Source organism: Taudactylus pleione, unplaced genomic scaffold (assembly GCF_031769625.1).
Source record: "Taudactylus pleione unplaced genomic scaffold, aTauple2 ptg000535l, whole genome shotgun sequence".
Lineage (NCBI taxonomy): Eukaryota > Metazoa > Chordata > Amphibia > Anura > Myobatrachidae > Taudactylus > Taudactylus pleione.
Genome location: NW_028284937.1, coordinates 387447 through 405966, shown reverse-complemented (window position 1 = coordinate 405966; position 18520 = coordinate 387447). Strand labels below are relative to the sequence as shown.

The 18520-nt window shown below is 43.8% G+C and overlaps 1 protein-coding gene across 1 annotated transcript; it reads left to right on the top strand.

Moving 5' to 3' along the window:
• Positions 1–4431: 4431 nt before the first annotated feature.
• Positions 4432–17455, top strand: APOE (apolipoprotein E). The gene is made up of 4 exons (XM_088450903.1): positions 4432–4462; positions 4744–4800; positions 5580–5730; positions 14801–17455. The coding sequence occupies exons 2-4, from the start codon at positions 4758–4760 to the stop codon at positions 15429–15431; spliced, it is 825 nt and encodes a 274-aa protein (XP_088307029.1). The 5' UTR covers positions 4432–4462; positions 4744–4757; the 3' UTR covers positions 15432–17455.
• The last annotated feature ends 1065 nt before the right edge of the window (positions 17456–18520 follow it).

Genomic DNA, 18520 nt, shown 5'->3' with positions numbered 1-18520 from the left:
TATGGAAAATAGCCGTTTTTTCGATTCAGCCTTAATAAAAGGGCACGACCGTGCCCTTATAATATATATATACGCAGAAAAAAACAGGCTGTACTCAGAGACTCTTAAATCGGTGAACTTTCAGGGTGTTTTAATAACGGTCTACGTTTCGGGGAATGTATCACCTTCCTCAGGACGGAATAATATATATATATATATATATATATATATTACACACAGGTCACAGGGGAGTCCAGTCCAGTACCTTGCCTAAGTCCCCATTGGGTTTTAATCCACCTCTGCATGTATGGCATGTAAGCAGATATTACCTTTAATAAACCTGTCACAGACCTGCCGGACGATCCTCCAGATACGCCAATCTGAGAATCGCCGCTCGTGACTTTTCCAGGTCAACTCAGCACGTGTGGTTAAATAAACCTGGTCTGCCACCAGCAAAGGGAACTTTAGTATTAAATACAGGGTAAGCCTTTGCTCTTACCTGCTATACGATTATGCACACTTAGTAAAAATAGATAACATGGGCCAAATGAGGCCTTGGGTCATAAAAACACAGTTCCAGAACTAGAATTAATGTTTTAATTCAAGAATATCTTCAAAGCTTAGTTACAAAAAGTTACAAGATATAAGAATATTAAAATAAAAGGGTTCACACAATTACTTGCAAGTTCCAAGAAATAAAAGAAAATAACAAAGTTGGAGAAACGAACCACACCGTAGTGATCCGGTGATGAGGCAATCCCAATGACGAACTTCGTGTTCATCTGTAACTTACAAACTATACTTGAATCACATATTTATGCCTGCCTTTCCCAGCATCCCCCCTCACCCCCCTCCCTAGGGTGATTTTAACCCTTTTCAACTCAGAGTGTATTGTCCATCTGGCTGGGGCTCCAGGGTCTCTCTGTCATTTGGGCAGAGGTTAATTTATTATTCCTTCGGTTCTGTTAGAAGTTGAGCTCAAAGACTTATGTCAATAATCATACCCATGGACTTAAGTGAGGGAATCCACACCTGGGAAGACTGTGTGTCTCTAGTATAAGCAATCCTGCTGTGAGCTCTGTTCAGGAACAGTACACAAAGCTCTTAACTTATTTTAGCAGAGCCTGGTCAGATGTCTTGTAATTCCCAGGTACATCTTTCTTGTGTGCCATATACGATTTGGAAATTTATTGCTGGCAGGGAAAAAAACTTCCTATAACCTCTCTTTCAACCTATGTTCAAAGGCCTGTCATTCCCCACACACGAATAACATTACATATACATACACAAGGGAAAGTTACATGTTTAAGCTGACACCATCAGGTGCAGCTATGCCTATGCGGACGCAAAATCCGCTTTTTCGCTACAATTAATATCATGGTCATAACTAGGAGTGTGCAAAACGGTGCCACCGCACAGGGCTGTGTTTGGCACCGCCGCTGCTGCATGACTCTTACTTCTGGCTAGCAGGGTGCCTGGAACGGTACCCTATGGCCAGGCTCTTTAGCTCTTTCATTTTTTCAAAAATATTTTTTAATGGTTTTTTTTTGCTGCACCTGTGCATCCATTGAGATGGGGGGTTAGTGATTAAATAGTTGGGGGCCCTGCTTGTTTAGTCTGTAGTGTGCCCCACAATTTCTGATGCCAGACCGGCTCACTAAATTGTATGGTGGTCATTGATGCTCTCTTGCTCTCTGTATTGTATGGTGGTGATTGATGCTCTCTGTATTGTATGGTGGACACTGTTCTCTGCCGTATATAAGGCAGTCACGGTGATGTTCCCTGCATAATATGACGGCCACTGTTATGTTCTGTTCATTATATGGTGGTCACTGTGATGCTCTGTGGTGGGGGAGGTAGTGTACTATGGGCAGTGATACATTTCAGTCTTTATACAGTGGAGTCTACATGCTTCATTTAAAAATGAAGATACCCCAGAGCCACAGAATAAATGCAGTAGGCACTGACACCTTAATGCAATGGGACTAAATGGGTTGCACCCTCACCCTACAAGCATTTCAGTTTTTGCAATGTTAACATCTGTATTCTAGCAAGCCAACAGTGACTACTAACTACCCCAGTAGATAAGTCTGTGCCCCGGATGACAAAATTCTAATTCTGAGTAGCATAGGGAGCCTGTGCAGTAGCCTCCAGCATATCACTCAGCTTTGGACCTCCAAAAACTGGACAGTACCACAATAACTGTGCTGGCAGGTATGATTTACAGCAAGCCAGAGAAAACTTTATCTACAGAGGGCTCCCTGATTAGTGCCACCAGGTCATTCTACTAACTCTGGGCATATGTGTAATATAATTTATTTGGCTCTGATGAACACTGAATGCCTGTTTAGCAACAATCACAATCATGTTTATTTTATCAGCAGGTGGATTAAAATGTCTGATCTGGTAACTTTATCTCCACATCTAGGTCTCTGAATCTGGAACAACTTCTACTTTGTTCTTCTACGGAAAGCGGCCATTACAGACATTCAGGAAAATGAGCCGGCTGCTCCAGTATTAAGCTTGTTATACTATCCAGGTTGCTTCACCACCTACCAGTTTCTTTTAGATAAAATGCTATTTGTCTGTGCTAAATATTTCAAGTACTGAAATTATGATAGCAAATAATAGGCCACATGTAGAGTTAGATACATTTTATGTAAAATACATACACCAATGTTATATTCATTTAAAGATGCTGCAATTTCGGGAGTATGTTGATCTTCACATATAAGATACACCACGTGCAACTACTACATAAAGTACTATGCAGAAGGAAGATCGGTTTATAGTGTATCATATACATTAAGCTTATGATACCATTTAAGTGTATCATACCTGAGATTAGGGGTGGCCAATAAGCGGCCCCTCAGCTGTTGTAGAACTACACGGTCCAGTATGCCCTGAAGCAGTTTTTCCATTTGGCCATGTTAAAACTGTTGCAAGGCATGCTGGAATGTGTAGTTCAACAACAGCTGGTGGGCCGCTTATTGCCCAGCCCTGCCTTAGAGAGACACTTTACCTCATTAATGTTTCTGTATTTTTTATTTATTTCTTAAAAAAAAAAAGTGAATGTCCCCTCTTCCAAAATTGCCATTACCACTCATAAGCAAAACTGGGGAGAGGCTATGTATCAAGCTGTTTGTAGAAACTGCAGTTCCTGCATAATTTTAGGAATTGTTGCTGTGTGCTACTGGCACAATGTAGGATATTTCACAGAAGTGAAGTGGGCAGAATGGGGAGAATATTACTGGGGATCAGCGGGTCCGTGCATTGAGGGCGGGGCCTAATAACGCGATTCTGTAAGAATTGCGTCATTTAGCCTCGTCTCTTATTCTAAATATCCATTGTTTGTGGTGAATTCCCGCGAAAGAGCGGGGCTTAATGATGTGGGCTGGCCCCGCCCCCAACTCCGCCCACCTGCTTATCCTCCCCAGACTTCTCTCGGGAAGGAGATTTTATAAGTCTGCAAGCATTCTACAAGCATGCTACAATCTGACCCCTATGTACCAAACTCCAAAGAGCGAAGCTTTTCAGCGTTTGGCCCCAATAGTTTACACCATCTTCAGCCAGCTTCCCCTGGAGAAATAATTTACATCTGTGAAAGACTTCTACAATTTGCTGGGGATATAACTCACAGGGACAGCAGTTACCGCAACCGCTGCCCCTGCAAGTTCTCCTTTGTACATAGCGGGGATATTTATATTTTGCAATATGTAGTAATTACGGCTTTTCCGTGATTATTAGTCCATAAACCCCTGGAAGCGGCAAAATTATAAGGACAAACAGCATAGGGTTGTAGCTCGTTCTAACCTATGGGCTGCACTCTGCAGATTTTTCCGACACGCGCAACTAGCCAGAAAAATAGGTCTATTCACTAAGCCTATGAGAGAGATAAAATGGAGAAAGATAAGTCCCAGCCAATCAGCTCCTCACTGTCAGTTTACAGGCTGTGTTTGAAAAATGACAGTTAGGAGCTGATTGGCTGGGACTTATCTTTCTCCATTTTATCTCTCTCTCCGAGGCTTTTGTGAATAGACTCCATAGAAAGTACATTGATTGCAGTGAAAGTGAGATGACACTTCATACACGCATTTAGACTTCGCTGCAGAAATGTTGCTTATCTGATGCACACTAATGAGAATATGAAATTATTAAAAGTTTGCCTCTTAAGGAAGTTTTGGGACATGGGTATCTCCACACAAGATGTGAGGCAACTGCATGCCAGCTGATCATGACTAAGAGAGAGCATAAGCCACCTCTATGTCTGGCATGCATCTATCACTGGCCCTTCACTTCTCAGCAATCCCAGGGTTAAGTCTGGAGAAAGAATAGATTGCTCATTAGACTTCGCCCCCTCCAACCTTATGCTGATCATGTGTCTGCCTCTAGCCTCAAGGTGCAAGAGTGCAACCCTCATAACTCACTGCCTGCAGCTTATATAAAGAGACGGGACAGGGGAGAGGCTATTACTTCTGACAAGGTGAGGGAGATCGACAGGGGATGAAAGATGGAAACTATGGAGGGAACACTTAGAGTTATAGAATACGGGTTTGGAAAGCGGGTTATATATATATATATATATATTACTATAAGGAGAAGGCGCTTCTCTTGAACTTGAGAGGAGGTGATGATACTGGACACGGGTTTGAACACGTTGTCCCATTGTACACAGTATTTGTGAGATTGCACTCTGGATTGCAGCTGGTCAGGATGTTGGTTCCATCTTCTGTTTGCATTCAATAACATTTCTCTCTTCAATAGGATCATAAAGAACCATGAAGGTGACTGTCCTACTGCTGACGATTGGGCTCCTGGCAGGTAATATTTTAACAAAGATCTATACCAGTCTCGCTGTGACATTCAAGGGTACTTGCTGTGATATTCGCCTTATTCGGGGGTACATAAAATAATTCTGTAATGGCGGGGCATGACATCCAGGTGATTATTAGACACATTGGGAAATCAATGTCCTCGAGATCTCTAGCCCCATGCATCACAGCAGGACCCTGATAACAAAGTGATAAAGTGTATCCCTGTAAAAGAAAAGCAGTTATATTCATTACAAATGTATAGTTTTTCCAATAATGGGTGTACACAAATAGGCCGACCAAGGGGTACCCAGGTGGGCAATAATTGAGAACCAGTGATCTATACCAATAGCGGTGTATGGAAAATAAGAATAACCCTAAGTGGCATAGGAGGACTTTATGCTGACCAGACAACAGTAGTGTAGTGTTGTATTCTAGAAGTGAACATTTGCTATGATTTGAAGCTTCCTGTGATTTTGGTAAATGAATCTGTCATAGAACATAGCCTGATTCATTCTGTATCTCTGTTTGCTGTATGCATATCAGTTGTATTTATTATACATATATGTATGAATGTATGTACAGTATGTGGCCCCTGATATGGAGACCCCTCCCTTACTGTACAATGTACAAACCATCACAAGTATTTTTGCTGAGAAGGAAATATTTGTAGAACATAGAATTATTTGTATCTGTGATATGATTGCACTTATTAACATTACTCCACTCATGTCTGTACAAAAGTGTTGCTGTAATCACCTAAGTCTGCTTACTGACCTTCTCCCACAGGGGCCCAGGCTCGATCATTCTTCAAAGATGCACCCAAGACAAAATGGGAGTCTGCCTTGGACAGTTTCTGGCAGACACTCAACAAAATGGAGGAGGCGGCAGATGATGCCACATCGAAGATGAGAGACTCTCAGCTTGGCAAAGAACTTGAGTAAGTGAGGACACAGAGACAAATGGAATATGTGACACATTCTGAGGTTCTTCCGAATAATTGTACTTATCAGTGCTTCTGGTTTGACACCAGGTTTATAAAATTATGTTTTTCTTACCAGTAACAGGGCTGTTAAGCCAGGGGCCCAGAATTGGGTGCTGTAGGCAGTAGCTGTTATGTATGGATGGAACCTGGGTCTTCCAGAGCCTAATAATACCCCTGCTTACAGGAACCAAACATACTGACCTAGCTTAACTTGTACAAACCATTAACCTTACCATTCCTTTTTTGTACAGTCACATTTACTTAACATGCATGTAATGTTCAGGTGTTTCCTTTACTAACGTCTGTAGAGATCTGCTTATTCTGCCCTATGACACATGGGGGTATATTTACTAAAGTTCGGGTTATTAGTAGTGGAGATGTTGCCCATAGCAACCAATCAGATTCTACTTAACATTGAGCTAACACAGGGTTGCCGACATTTAGCTCCCTTCTTCCGGGAGGGAGCTGTCGGTCAACCACAATGGGGGAGTCTCGCGGCAAAAAGGGGGAGTGTCGCGGGATAAAAGGGGGGCGTGGCTCGGAGGATGGCACGCAGTTGGGGGCGGGGCATAGGGTGTGACAGCTCGATCGCATCATCGTGGCCCTGCCCCCTCTTCACAATGCCGAGATTAATGGCATTTTGATGCAGAGGGCGGGACTACGATGACGCGATTCAGAATCGCGTCACCGGCCCCCCCCCCCACTGCTGGGGTTTAAGCAGATGGGTCGCTGGGGCCGGGAGACTTGCCTGCCTTTCCGGGGGGCTGGGAGCGGCACCCGATTTTCGGGAGGGTAGGTAAGTATGGTCTAACACCTTCTAAAAGATAATAGCTAGAATCTGATTGGTTGCTATGGGCAACATCTCCACTTATAAAAACCTGCACCTTAGTAAATATACCCCATAATGTATACACCTATAGTAACATAGTTTCCACATCATTTATCACCATGGGGCAAGTTTATTAAAGCCATTATGTGGAAAATCCCCCTTAACAACAGTTATCTGTAAAAACTCTTTCATACCTAGGATAAATGAAGAGGGTTTTGCTTCAGATATCGGAGATATCTGCTGTGGTTCCTCCATTTTCCATCACAAAAGCAGCCCCCTTAGGTATCTATAGGGGCTACTAAATTGTAACATTTAGCAAGCGCTTGGCCCAGTAGCTCACGCCATCTTCAGATGGCGTTAGCACATAGGAGCCTATTGGCTACTGTATCACGTTTTTTACTGGAGAGGGATCCTCCAGATCCTTCCCTGCCGGCCCATAATGTCGCATGCGCAGTCAGACGGACGCGCATGTTTATTCGGCTCGACAGTGCTGTCCCCAAAAGCACTTTGCTTCTGCAGAATGATAAAGTATTGCAAAAATAATCACTTTCCTAATGTGAGTTTAGTCAATATACGGATTGTGATAAATATGCCCCTTAAGAACCAGAAAGAGCTCAACAACTGAGTTTAGTTTTGAATATTTCCTGATATTCTTTTAGATGGTTTGCAGACTGCTGCTATTTCTAATTCAGTTGCTTTAGGAAGACTAAAATAATGTTGATTAAAAGCCGCCATATAAGGTCAGCAGTATTTGCCTCAAAAGAAAAATATATCCATTTACATCCTCTGTGTAATAAATTCAAGTCACTTCAAGTTCTCCTGTGCTATTTAGCCTTCATTGCACTTATTTTGTTGACTGGAAACTGCAATGAATGTGGTGAAGAAATGACTGGACAGGACAGGACCTGCACACATTCCCAGGTTAGATGTACGTGTGTGACAGTAGCCTGTGGATAAGTAATAAAGTTTGATTGCTCCTGACAGCTCGTGTAACAGCTGCCCGTTATACTCTTTTACATGTATCTTGAACTACTCAGAGTAATATATTTTACCATACCTTATCATTTCAATTATAGCCACCAGTTACCAGGTAAAGCTACGGTCTACAGGACTATGGCCCTGATTCAGACAGGCAGCTCGCAAGGTCTGTGGGCGTGTTTTTTCGTTTTGTGTTTTTTCTCTGGCCGCTCGCAAAGCGGTGGATCTGGCCGCTTGCAAAGCTGTGGGAGACCAGGAAGCCATCGCGATAATCGCGACCATCGGCCGTGTGACGAGACCCTGTGGTAGGGTCTCGGCTACCGCGAGGCCGAGTGGACTTCCTGCTCTAATAAAGCAGGAAGTCCACTACTGACATCAGTAGAGATGTCAGTAGGGCCTCTCATAAACACCAGGAGTTCCTAAGGGAACGCCTGCGTATGTGCAGCCACCCCCCCTACCCGCCTACAAAACGGGACTCACCATCGACAGCCATCCCATCTTGTAGCAAGCCCCGTAGTGACTGAGCTTCAGTCGCTGGACAGGGCTCACGTATGCGCACACCAGACGCGGTGCATGCGCAGTGGGTAAACATCGAGTATATGTGTATAATAACAATAATAACAATTTTATATATAGCACTTTTCTCCAAAAGGACTCAAGGCGTTTTACAGAAATCATGCACATAATAGAGGTTTAGATGTCCATAAAATACAGAAAACATTAACATAATACATAGGTGAGGCAGCCATTTTAGGGCATCAGTACTAAGAATTATTCTTCCTTCCTACTGAAGTTACTAGATGAGGCAGCCATATTGGATGGATTACATAGGTTACACTGGTCAGAAATTAGGCAATGACTGGAAGAGATGACACTTAATAGGGGAGCGGCAGAATACTAAAGCCATACTTGCCGACATTCAGCTCCCTCTTTCCAGGAGGGAGCTGAATGCCTGCATACAGCGGGGGACGTAGCCGGGCTATGACGCCGTTTTGGGGGCCGAAAATAAAGGCTTTGTGAAGCAGGAAGCAGGGGGCGGGGCCACAATGACGCGATTCAGCGCGAATCGCGTCATCGGGCCCCCCCGCTGCGGGGGTTTCTAGTAGTAGTCGGGGGGGGGCAGGCGGCAACCAGGAGGCTTGCCTCTCCTTCCGGGGGGGCGGGAGCGGCACCCGCTATTCGGGACACTCCCGACCAAATCGGGAGGGTAGGCAAGCCTGACTAAAGCAAGATTCACCATCATTACAAAATCATCAGATCCATGCGTTGTTCATCCTACACATGAGAGTACCAGTCGGATAAGCAATACATGGAAATAAGACAGACAAAGGTAAAAGGAAATAAGGAATTGTGACTAACAGGATACCCAATGCATAAATAGCAGTGCCAGCCAGAGCGTCCTTTGGATGCTCCAGACATGCACCCTGCCATTTGTACAGCTGTTCATAGCGTCTATCGAGCAGAGGTGCACTACCAGGTGCCTTCGGCCTCGCCCCCTCTGTGTGAGGTCATGCACATAGGGGGCGGGGTGGCACAGGGCGCAATGCAGCCCTGGTACGGCACAGCACTCAGGAGGGTACAAGTAGGGATGGTAAGAAAGGGATCATGGAGGGATATGGAAAGCAGTCGGCATATTGCAGGTAGAAGCTCATAACAACAGATTAATAAGAAAGTTGACATACTGCAAAATGGCTGAGAGCAGATTGCAGTACTAATAGTGATGATAATAATACACAATGTTATGCAATAATGGGTAGAATTGGCAGGTTAAGTTGTAGGAGGGTGGAGACTAATACCCCTTTTACACCGGAGCTAAAACCCGGGTTTTTGAAGGGTTAACCCGGGCAGCTCCCTGGTGTAAAAGGGGAGAGGGTTGGATCGGCGGGTCGAGTGACCCGACAATCCAACCCAGGTAACTAGCAGGGTTTAACACGGGCGTAGCCTATGAAACCCTGCTATGGGAACAGCGCACTCCGGGTCACGAAGACCTGGAGTGCGCTGCTAGCCGGCCGATTGGCCCGGCTTCAGTGGCGCTTGGAGATGACGTCATCTCCAAGCGACCACTTTCACTCCGCAAAAGCCGGGGTCTATGCAGACCCGACTGCGGTGTGAGCGGCGCTGACTCAGGAATATCACGAGTCGGCGCCGGCAAAATTCCGGGTCTAATCCGTATAGGAACTTTGTTCCAACTCCGGGTCAGACCGGAATTTAGGTGTAAAAGGGGTATTAGCATGCATGAGGTGCAGTGCTTGTTTCATCTGATGTTAGAGAGTAGTCTAAAGTCAAGTACAAATCCAGTTCAAACTCTCCAGCCACAACTCCACATGCTTTAGATGACAAGACTGGGGGCCTATTTACTAAGCAGTGTTAGGAGACAGAGTGAAAAGTGATAAGAAAGTGATAAGGTACCAGCCAATCAGCTCCTGTGTTTGAAAAATGACAGTTGGGAGCAGATTGGCTGGCACCTTATCACTTTCTTATCACTTTTCACTCTGTCTGCTAACACAGCTTAGTAAATAGACCCCTTAATTTCAAATAGAATGTTGCAATGTATACTGTATACCATATACAGTACAGAGATCATTTGCAAAGCACATTAAGTTCGTGGCACGACTAAACTGGTGCACAATTGTTTTAAGGAGTAAAAATGGGCATGCTCAAAGGGCACAGTAAGGAATAGCCCTATAAAAGTGCCCTCTCCTCCATTTTTATCTTATTTCCATCAAGGAATGCCCTCAGTCTGCCCATCTCCTCCACTCAGCCTAAGCCAATGTCTTCTTGGCAGACAACACCACCTTGATTTACACACCTATAGTTTGGCACTTGTGCAAATCGGGGCGCATGCAGTAAGATGCCAATGGCGATCTTACACTGTGCCTTTGCCACTTGGCACTTCAAAAATGGCCTCTTATGTTTAATCTAATAAATGTTAAGTACAGAGCAATACTGATGATTCATGCTAATGACAGGCAACCATTCCAAAAAGTACCCCTAACCCTTACTCGGGATGCAATCGGGAAGCCGGCTGACGTAAGCCCGACAGCCGGCTTCTCGACTGCTTTATTTCGGCGAGGGTTAAATGACAGGTGTCTATATCTAGACGCCTGTCATTTTTCAGACGCCGGGAGACCAGCGCACGGCATCCCGATCGAAGGGATGCCGGCCGCCGCGAGCGGACAGCCGCGGGGAGGAGGGTTAGATTTAGGGCTCCCGGGGGGGACTTAGGGTTATGCACCCCCCCGGGAGGGTTTGGGTTAGGCTAGGGGGAGGGAGGGTTAGGGTTAGGCAGCCCCAGGGGGAGGTTAGGCACCCCCCCAGGGGACTTGGGTTTAGGCAGCGGGGAAGTGAGGGTTACGGTTAGGCACTTAGAGGGGGGATTAGGGATAGGCACAGGGGGGGAGGTTAGGGTTAGGCACCCTAAGGAGGGTTAGGGTTAGGGGGGGTTAGGTTAGGTTACCTAAGGACGATCTGGATTTCCAGCGCTGTCGGGCTGCCGCTGCCGGGATCTCTGTTTTTGTCTACCTGACGCTGCCGGGATTTGAACTCCCGGCCATGCGGCCGCCGGGATTTCATACCGCTTCCCCCTAGTGCCTAACTCTATACCTTCCCCTAGTGACTAACCTTAATCCTCCCCTCTCGTAGCCTAACCTTTCCCTTCTGCTGACGCAGCCTAACCCGATCCCTGCAGGATGTTGACATTTCACGTGTCGCCATTGTGAACGGGACGACATTCTGCAGATGCAACTATGGCCCTCATTCAGAGCCGTATGCTCTGAGCAGAGCGCACGCTCTGAATGAGGGCCGCCCTCCATGAAAATGGAGCGTCCTCCTGGACGCTCGTATAGCTGTGGGTCACCACCCACAGGCTATACGAGTGTGCAGTTTGATGGCCTCGATGGTCGTGACCATCGCGACCATCGAAACTGCGAACCGGAGCCTGCGGTTGAGGTTTTCAACCGCAAGCTCCGGAGTGATTTTGGCTCTATCAGAGCCAAAATCACTCCCACTGACATCACTAGTGATGTCAGTGGGCCGGCTTCTGACGGGAGGCGTTCCCGTGGGAACACTCCCGTCAGGGAGGCACGCCCCCGGCACGCCTACCAGAGGGGGCATGCTGTCAATCAACATCGACAGCACGCCCCCTTTGATCAGACACAACGAGCGAAGGACTTTCCTTCGCTCGTCGCGTCTGGCGCATGCGCACGACGGAGCTCCCTCCGTCGTGCACATGCTCAGTGCACACCATCGACCCGCTTGCAAGCGGTCAGTCGCTTGCGAGTGGGTCTGAATCAGGCCCTATGTTCAATGTTACATTCAACAGTGTACACATACTGTAATCATGAATGTCAAAATTATGACTACATCCCGAAATATATATATTTTTAATTAGGACATTACCCTTCAATGGTTAAGTTTATATACTTGTAAAAGAGACCTTCCACCCCAAGTAAGTTCTGTTCAGACTGACAACAGAGAGAGAGAGAGAGAGAGCACTGACTATCTGACAACAGAGAGAGAGCGCTGACTGTGTCTGCCTGCAGGAAGATAGCAATATATTTATCAGTCAGGACATCACTTGCAGAAACTAGACTTATATAGTATGGAATGTGACATAGGCAGCAGGCAGGACATGACATGTATATATTATATACCTGTGTGTGGCTCATGAGAATCTGGGTATGGCTGAGATTTTGGTGAGATATTTCCCCTGAGAGCCACCTGCCACTGTAATACCAACCAGCACTTTTGTGCCACAACCGATCCTATTTATTGATTTATGTGTTATCAGATATTTGCATCATTTTGAAGATGATCCTCTTGTTAGCATGTTGTACCTACACTATAGTCTGATTTACTAAGGGGTATAATATTGACCACACTGGTTGAAACCTTTTTACTTCAATTCATCCATTCACATTAGGAAAAGGAAGATCAAAAAGAGTTACATGCTTGGGTTACTCACATGCCTAACACAGCAAGAGGGGTTATTCCAGTTTACTGGACACACAAATCTGCCTTCTCATTGGTTGAGTGTTAATTGAAATGTGGAAGAGGAAAAAAAATCTTTCTTGTAACTTTGACTATATAAGGGCTGCTTTTCTTATTTGGCCAGAAATGACTACACCTTATCTGGTGATAACTAGCAGGTGACAGAATCAACTGAACCTAAGAAAGCCACTTTCATTTTCTTCCTATAGCAGCTCAAACAGAAATAATGCACCACACCAGGTGCTCTGTTCATTATCACTTAATTTCTACAAAAGCAGGTGAAAATGAAATTAAGTTTTTGGGCCATTCATGATAATGCGGAACGGCCCACTGGAATTCATCAAGCTCCGAAAATACAATGTTTTAGGAGCATGACTGCAGGAGCTATGGGAAGGAGTCCTGGGTTGCGAAGAGGGATGCTTTGGATCTCTCCGCCCCTGTCTCCGCACTGGAGCAATAATGAATTGCTCTGGCGCTCATCGCGATTTGAAATGTTCATTATCGGGGTCTGTTCGGACCCTGATAATGAATAGAGCCCCAGGTGTCAGGACATCACAGGATCTCAAATGATTGTGTTTCTCACCAGGCTTCAATAAAGTCATCAGGGCTTATGTAATAGGTTGCGAGCTGCAGCCGTTGCCGGAACTCCTGCGAGTCTTCCTGCAAAAGCAGCAATCATTTTAAAGGCAAAACCAGCTTGGTTTTGCCTTTAAAATGATTGCCGCTTTAAAACTACGGGAAGACTTGCAGGAGTTCCCGCAGCGGCTGCAATTTGCAGCCTATTACATGAGCCCCATCATCTTTGTTTTATTATAAGGTAACCTTCACCAGTTTAATTTCTGTCCCTCATGCCCATTTCTCTATTTCCTAATTTCTGTACCCCTCACCTCACCGTGCCCCTTTGTTTTGTTAAAAAAAAAAAAATTCACACTTTATTATGTCAATTTAGAATAAAGGAAAAATCTGGAACAGCTAGAGAAACCCCCTCTCCTCTGGAGAATAGTTATACCTTTAATAAAGCAACTTGACATGAATTTAGACCCCATAATTGTTATTTGTTATCGCTGCTACTTCACAAAAGGGGCCCATCCCTGCGATGTGTTAGAAGTGGAGTGATGACATATCGGGACCCTGGTGCGCTACTGCGCATACATGTTCTACTGACCGCGCATGTGCAGCAGCCATTAAGATGGCGTTAGCTGCCGGGTCCAAGCTCCCGAAAGCTTTGCATTCCAGAGCTTGGTAAATCTGACAGCAGCAGCTGCTGTCGGAAATACAAATGGAGATATCGGAGATACCTGCTACAGTGCCTTTCATTCAGGTGATACTTAAAAGTTAAAAACAGCCATTTTCGCGGGATATGCTGCAGATATTGAATGATAAATAGCCCCCATACTGTGGATTAATTTAAATGATGAGACGGCACAAGCCATCCAATACAATTTAATTGCCCAGCTGCACAACAATATCACAACACAAGGAAGTGACTAATTATATATATATATATATATATATATATAACACTTTATTTTTGTTATTTTTATATATATAAATTTTATATATATATATATATACACTCTAAAAATCAAAAACATTTTTTCAATTGTGTTTAATAAACATCTCCAGAAATATAATCTAGACACTGGCTGTATATAGCTGGCTGGGCATAGCAGGCCTTAAATGGCTTTAGAATTTATATTCAAATTCCAGGCTGTGTATAGTATGATAGGACTGCAGTAGCCGGCAGAAGTAAGTTTCTCCTGAATCATGAAGGTTCTAGGCTTTTGACTTGGCAGGATAGTAGTTTATTGCAAACATTAAAAAAAAAATTGTTTTAAGATTTAATGCAATTTTTTTTTCTGTATTCTAAAAATATGTTTTGTGATCTTTCCCTGATACTAGCATAGCACTGAGAAATTCTATTTAATCATTAAATAGAACAATAATAAACATTGTTGCATCGTAAGATAATTTTAATGGACCAGTAAATGCAAAAGATCCAATCTTATAACACACAGAAATATACCTGTGATGTGACACTTTATAATATACCTTGATAGAACTTGAGGTCATTTACAAATATATCTATAACTTGAGGTCATTTACATGGGTTATGCAGCTAAGTGCAAGACATTGTTCTCACTTATCAGTTATTTAAATCTATTTAATTTTGTAAATATTTACCATCAAGTTCCTCACTAATATTTCAATGTCATTATTTTTTTTCAGTGGACTTATCAGAGAAACAATGCAGGAATTAAGCAATTACGCAGATGATTTAAAGAGTAAAGTTGGACCCATGGCTCAAGATGCCCAACAACGTTTCACTGATGAGATTTCCGCTCTGGCTGATAAGCTAAAGAATGATATGGAGGACACAAAGTCCAGAGCCATCCTGTACTCAGGAGACCTGCGTTCCATGTTTGATCAGAACATCGAAGATGTCCAGGGAAAAGTCAGTATGTACATGAAGAAGCTGAAGAAGCGCCTTGCCAAGGACAGTGAAGACCTCAAGAGCAAGCTTAACCAGTACGGAGAAGAACTCAGCAAGAACACTCAAGAAAAGGTGGAAAATATCCGTAAAACGATTGAGCCCTATGTGAACAACCTGAAGAAAAAGGGTCAGGAGCGCCTCCAATCTCTGAAAGACGCTATGGACGAACAGGGGAAACAACTCAGAGACAGATTTTCCTCAGTGTCCAAAGATGTCCAAGCCAAGGTCAAAAAGATGGCCACTGATGCAAAGAGTAGCTTAGAGAAGTTATCAGAGCAGATGCGAAAGTGGTTCAACCCCCCCATTGATAACCTCCGTAACCAGCTTCAAAATCTTGCCAAGAGCTTGCAGCTTAAGAAACAGTAAAACATTTGCCATTTTTCCTGTACTGTATATAATGCCCCACTCCTAACGTGTCAAGTATTAAGGCGGGTATCCACTACCCGACAGTGAAAAGACTGAACGATAACGATATCGTTATCGTTCAGTCGTTCACTACACTGCAGGGTGCCCACACTGAACGATATGATGTTCAGTGCAGGTACAATCAATCATCTGCAAACATGCTGAACCTGACGATATCGTCAGGTTGACCAGCATGTTTGCACGATGATAGATGTCTAAAAGACCAAATTTTTAAACGATGTTCAAACGATTATCGAATGATTATCGAATGAGCGAAAGATATCGATATTCAATCACTCATTTTAATCATCTAGTGGATAGGCACCTTAACACTTTTGTGAATAGCTGCTAATCTAAGACCTAGAGCTTGCAATCCAAATAGAGTTGTACATATATGATCTAACATTTACAGGCAACCACTTCATCTTCTAGTGTCGTCATAAAACATGCCTTGCACAAGCAGAGCACTTACATTGAAGATTTTCAGTAGGGTCAGATCCACATGGGGAGAAGTCCAGGTTCCTTTGTAGCTAGTGGACAAGTATTTTAGGGCTCTATTTACTACAATCCGCATATTGAATGCGGATTGTAGTGTGATATTACCGAGTGAATTCGCATTGCGAGTTCAGGCAATATCACAGGGATTTACTATAAATCCCTTGCAGGGACAGAGCTTGCGAGAAAGCTCTGTCCCTGCGGATCCCATCCGCACTCTAGTCGCGGTATTTTCAGAAAAAATACCGCGACTAAGAGCCCGCACATGCGCCGACCCATCGTCGCTGCTACCCCCCACTGGCGCTAAGCCGTGCCCCCGCGATCGCGGACCCCTGCGACACCCCCTCCTTTCATTACACTTACCTGCATCCTCCTGGCCTCCGGTGATCTTCTCCGGGCTTCCCGATCAGGTGATCTCCCATACTGCACTGGGGCCCGATCGCCTGATGACCGGGCAGCAGTGCACTGTGGGAGACCAGCTGACCGGAGAGGAGCCATCACCGGAGGCCCGATCACCGGTCCCTAGATTCAGGTAAGTAAAAAAAAAATGTTTAATTTTTTTTTCTTTTTTTTACAGCAATCCGCTTGCGGTCTATTTAGACTACACAGCTGATTACTGGAACCGGCTCCCGGCTCTGCTCTCCCCGTTAGAGCAGAGTGGGAGCTCGGTAACCGGGGGAGACCCTGGATAACGCCACCTCCATGTGGCGTTATTATCACAGGGCTTCCCCCGGTATTTTTTGACAATTTATTTTTAGTAACTATGGTCGGATCACATTTCCCATTACAAATATGGGAAATGTGATCTGCTTTACTAAAAATAAGTGATACTAGGGGTTGGAGTAGAATTTTACTAAATCTACTCCAATTGCCCTATAGTAACTACAGGTGCAACTAAAATAATGTGAAAAGGGTGTGAAAACACCCTTTTTCACTTTATTTTAGTAAAAATAATATTAATAAATAGAGCCCTATGTCTCCTATTAAGCTTTAAATCCATGAAAAACTGCAATTCCCAAGACCAAGGTAACATTATAGTTATCAGGAGACCAAACATGCTAAACTAAACGATTATCAATGTTCTGACACCTGAGAGAATATCTACAGCTCCATCCAGTCACCTGAGGGTGAAAGTAATAGCATCAACACTTTGTTCTTTATATAGTGCCTTCAGCAATACTTGTTGTGACCCTTCTGTTGTGTTGCAAAGTAACAATGCAGCCTGTTTCTGTCTACTGTTCCACAGTATCTCCTCCTCACTAGTACAGCACTGGCTGTGCGCGGGACTTTACCATATCCAGCAAGTATTTCTTCTATTGTGTTATTTTCCATCTATGTTTCTTTATATTGTCTTATGTGTTTTTGTAATAACTGTCTGTATATTATCCTCTGGTTTGTTTATATGGAATTTAATGTAGTCAGCTGTGCAAAATATATATATTTTTTGGCAACTACAATCAATATATTCCAAATAAAGGGAATGGCTGATAGCTTTGTTGTGTATAGCAGTTATATAATGTGACCAGGTGGATGCGCCGGGGATGTAATGTTATTCTAAAAATACTCACATTGCAATTTAGAAGTGTCCAATTGTTCAGATGGGTTCTATTTAAGATAAATCCAAGTGAAGTGACATGATTTGTGAATAGGTGTGTAAAAGTCTAGCACTGTGGAAGGCATTTTAAGTTTTAACTAATAGGACTGACTTGGGGGGAGGAGAGCCTGGAGGGACAAAAAAGCATCCCCAAACAAGATAGAATCATTGCATATACCCAATTTTATTTTTTAAATTGCTGCCATATACCCACATGAGGTGCCCATCATCATTAAAGGACCACTTAACGTATATTTCATAAATTACTAATACCATTGTAAGCCTGGTTAAGGGTTAAAATAAGTACTGTACTCATAAGTGATTGTAATGTTTATAAATGTACAATTTGTGAGGTAAAGAATAAATACATATATATATATATACATATACTTTACCTCACAAATTGTACATTTATAAATATTACAATCATTTATGAGCACAGTACTTATTTTAACCCTTAACCAGGGTTACACAGGTGGAGAATGCAGGCAGGCATACCATAATGGCAAAAAAATCTCTCCCACAGGGTCTTTGCCACTGTAATAGCCTTTTCGTTTCCCTTGCAAATTACACCCGACCGGGAAATCTGAGGGGCGTATAGCATTAATACACAAAGAAATGGTCGCGTACTGACTTCATTTCCAATATAGAGATTATTCTAGATGCCTGTTGTTTGATGGTTCAGTTTACCCTAATACAAGTGATTTTATTGCTTTACTGTAATATGTACTATGGTAGACCGGGTTTTAGGTCTCCTATGATGCTCCTCCGTTTAAAAGTACTTGCAGTATTAGTATGATAGTAACTATGCAGAGTTAACAGTTCCCCTTTCAAATAGCTGATATGGCAATCGGCTTGAGTGATGTAATGGGTGGTGGGTGTGATTGCACTAGCAATTTTAACAAGAACAAGCTTACCAGCTCCTGCAGCCTGACACTCCTCTGATTGCTGTGGAGCGATC

Bases quoted from the DNA above. Each gene is read 5' to 3' on its own strand.
- APOE (XM_088450903.1), top strand. From the start codon at position 4,758: ATGAAGGTGACTGTCCTACTGCTGACGATTGGGCTCCTGGCAG. The intron at 4,801-5,579 runs GTAATATTTTAA...CTTCTCCCACAG, and splicing joins GACGATTGGGCTCCTGGCAG to GGGCCCAGGCTCGATCATTC. The intron at 5,731-14,800 runs GTAAGTGAGGAC...ATTTTTTTTCAG, and splicing joins CAGCTTGGCAAAGAACTTGA to TGGACTTATCAGAGAAACAA.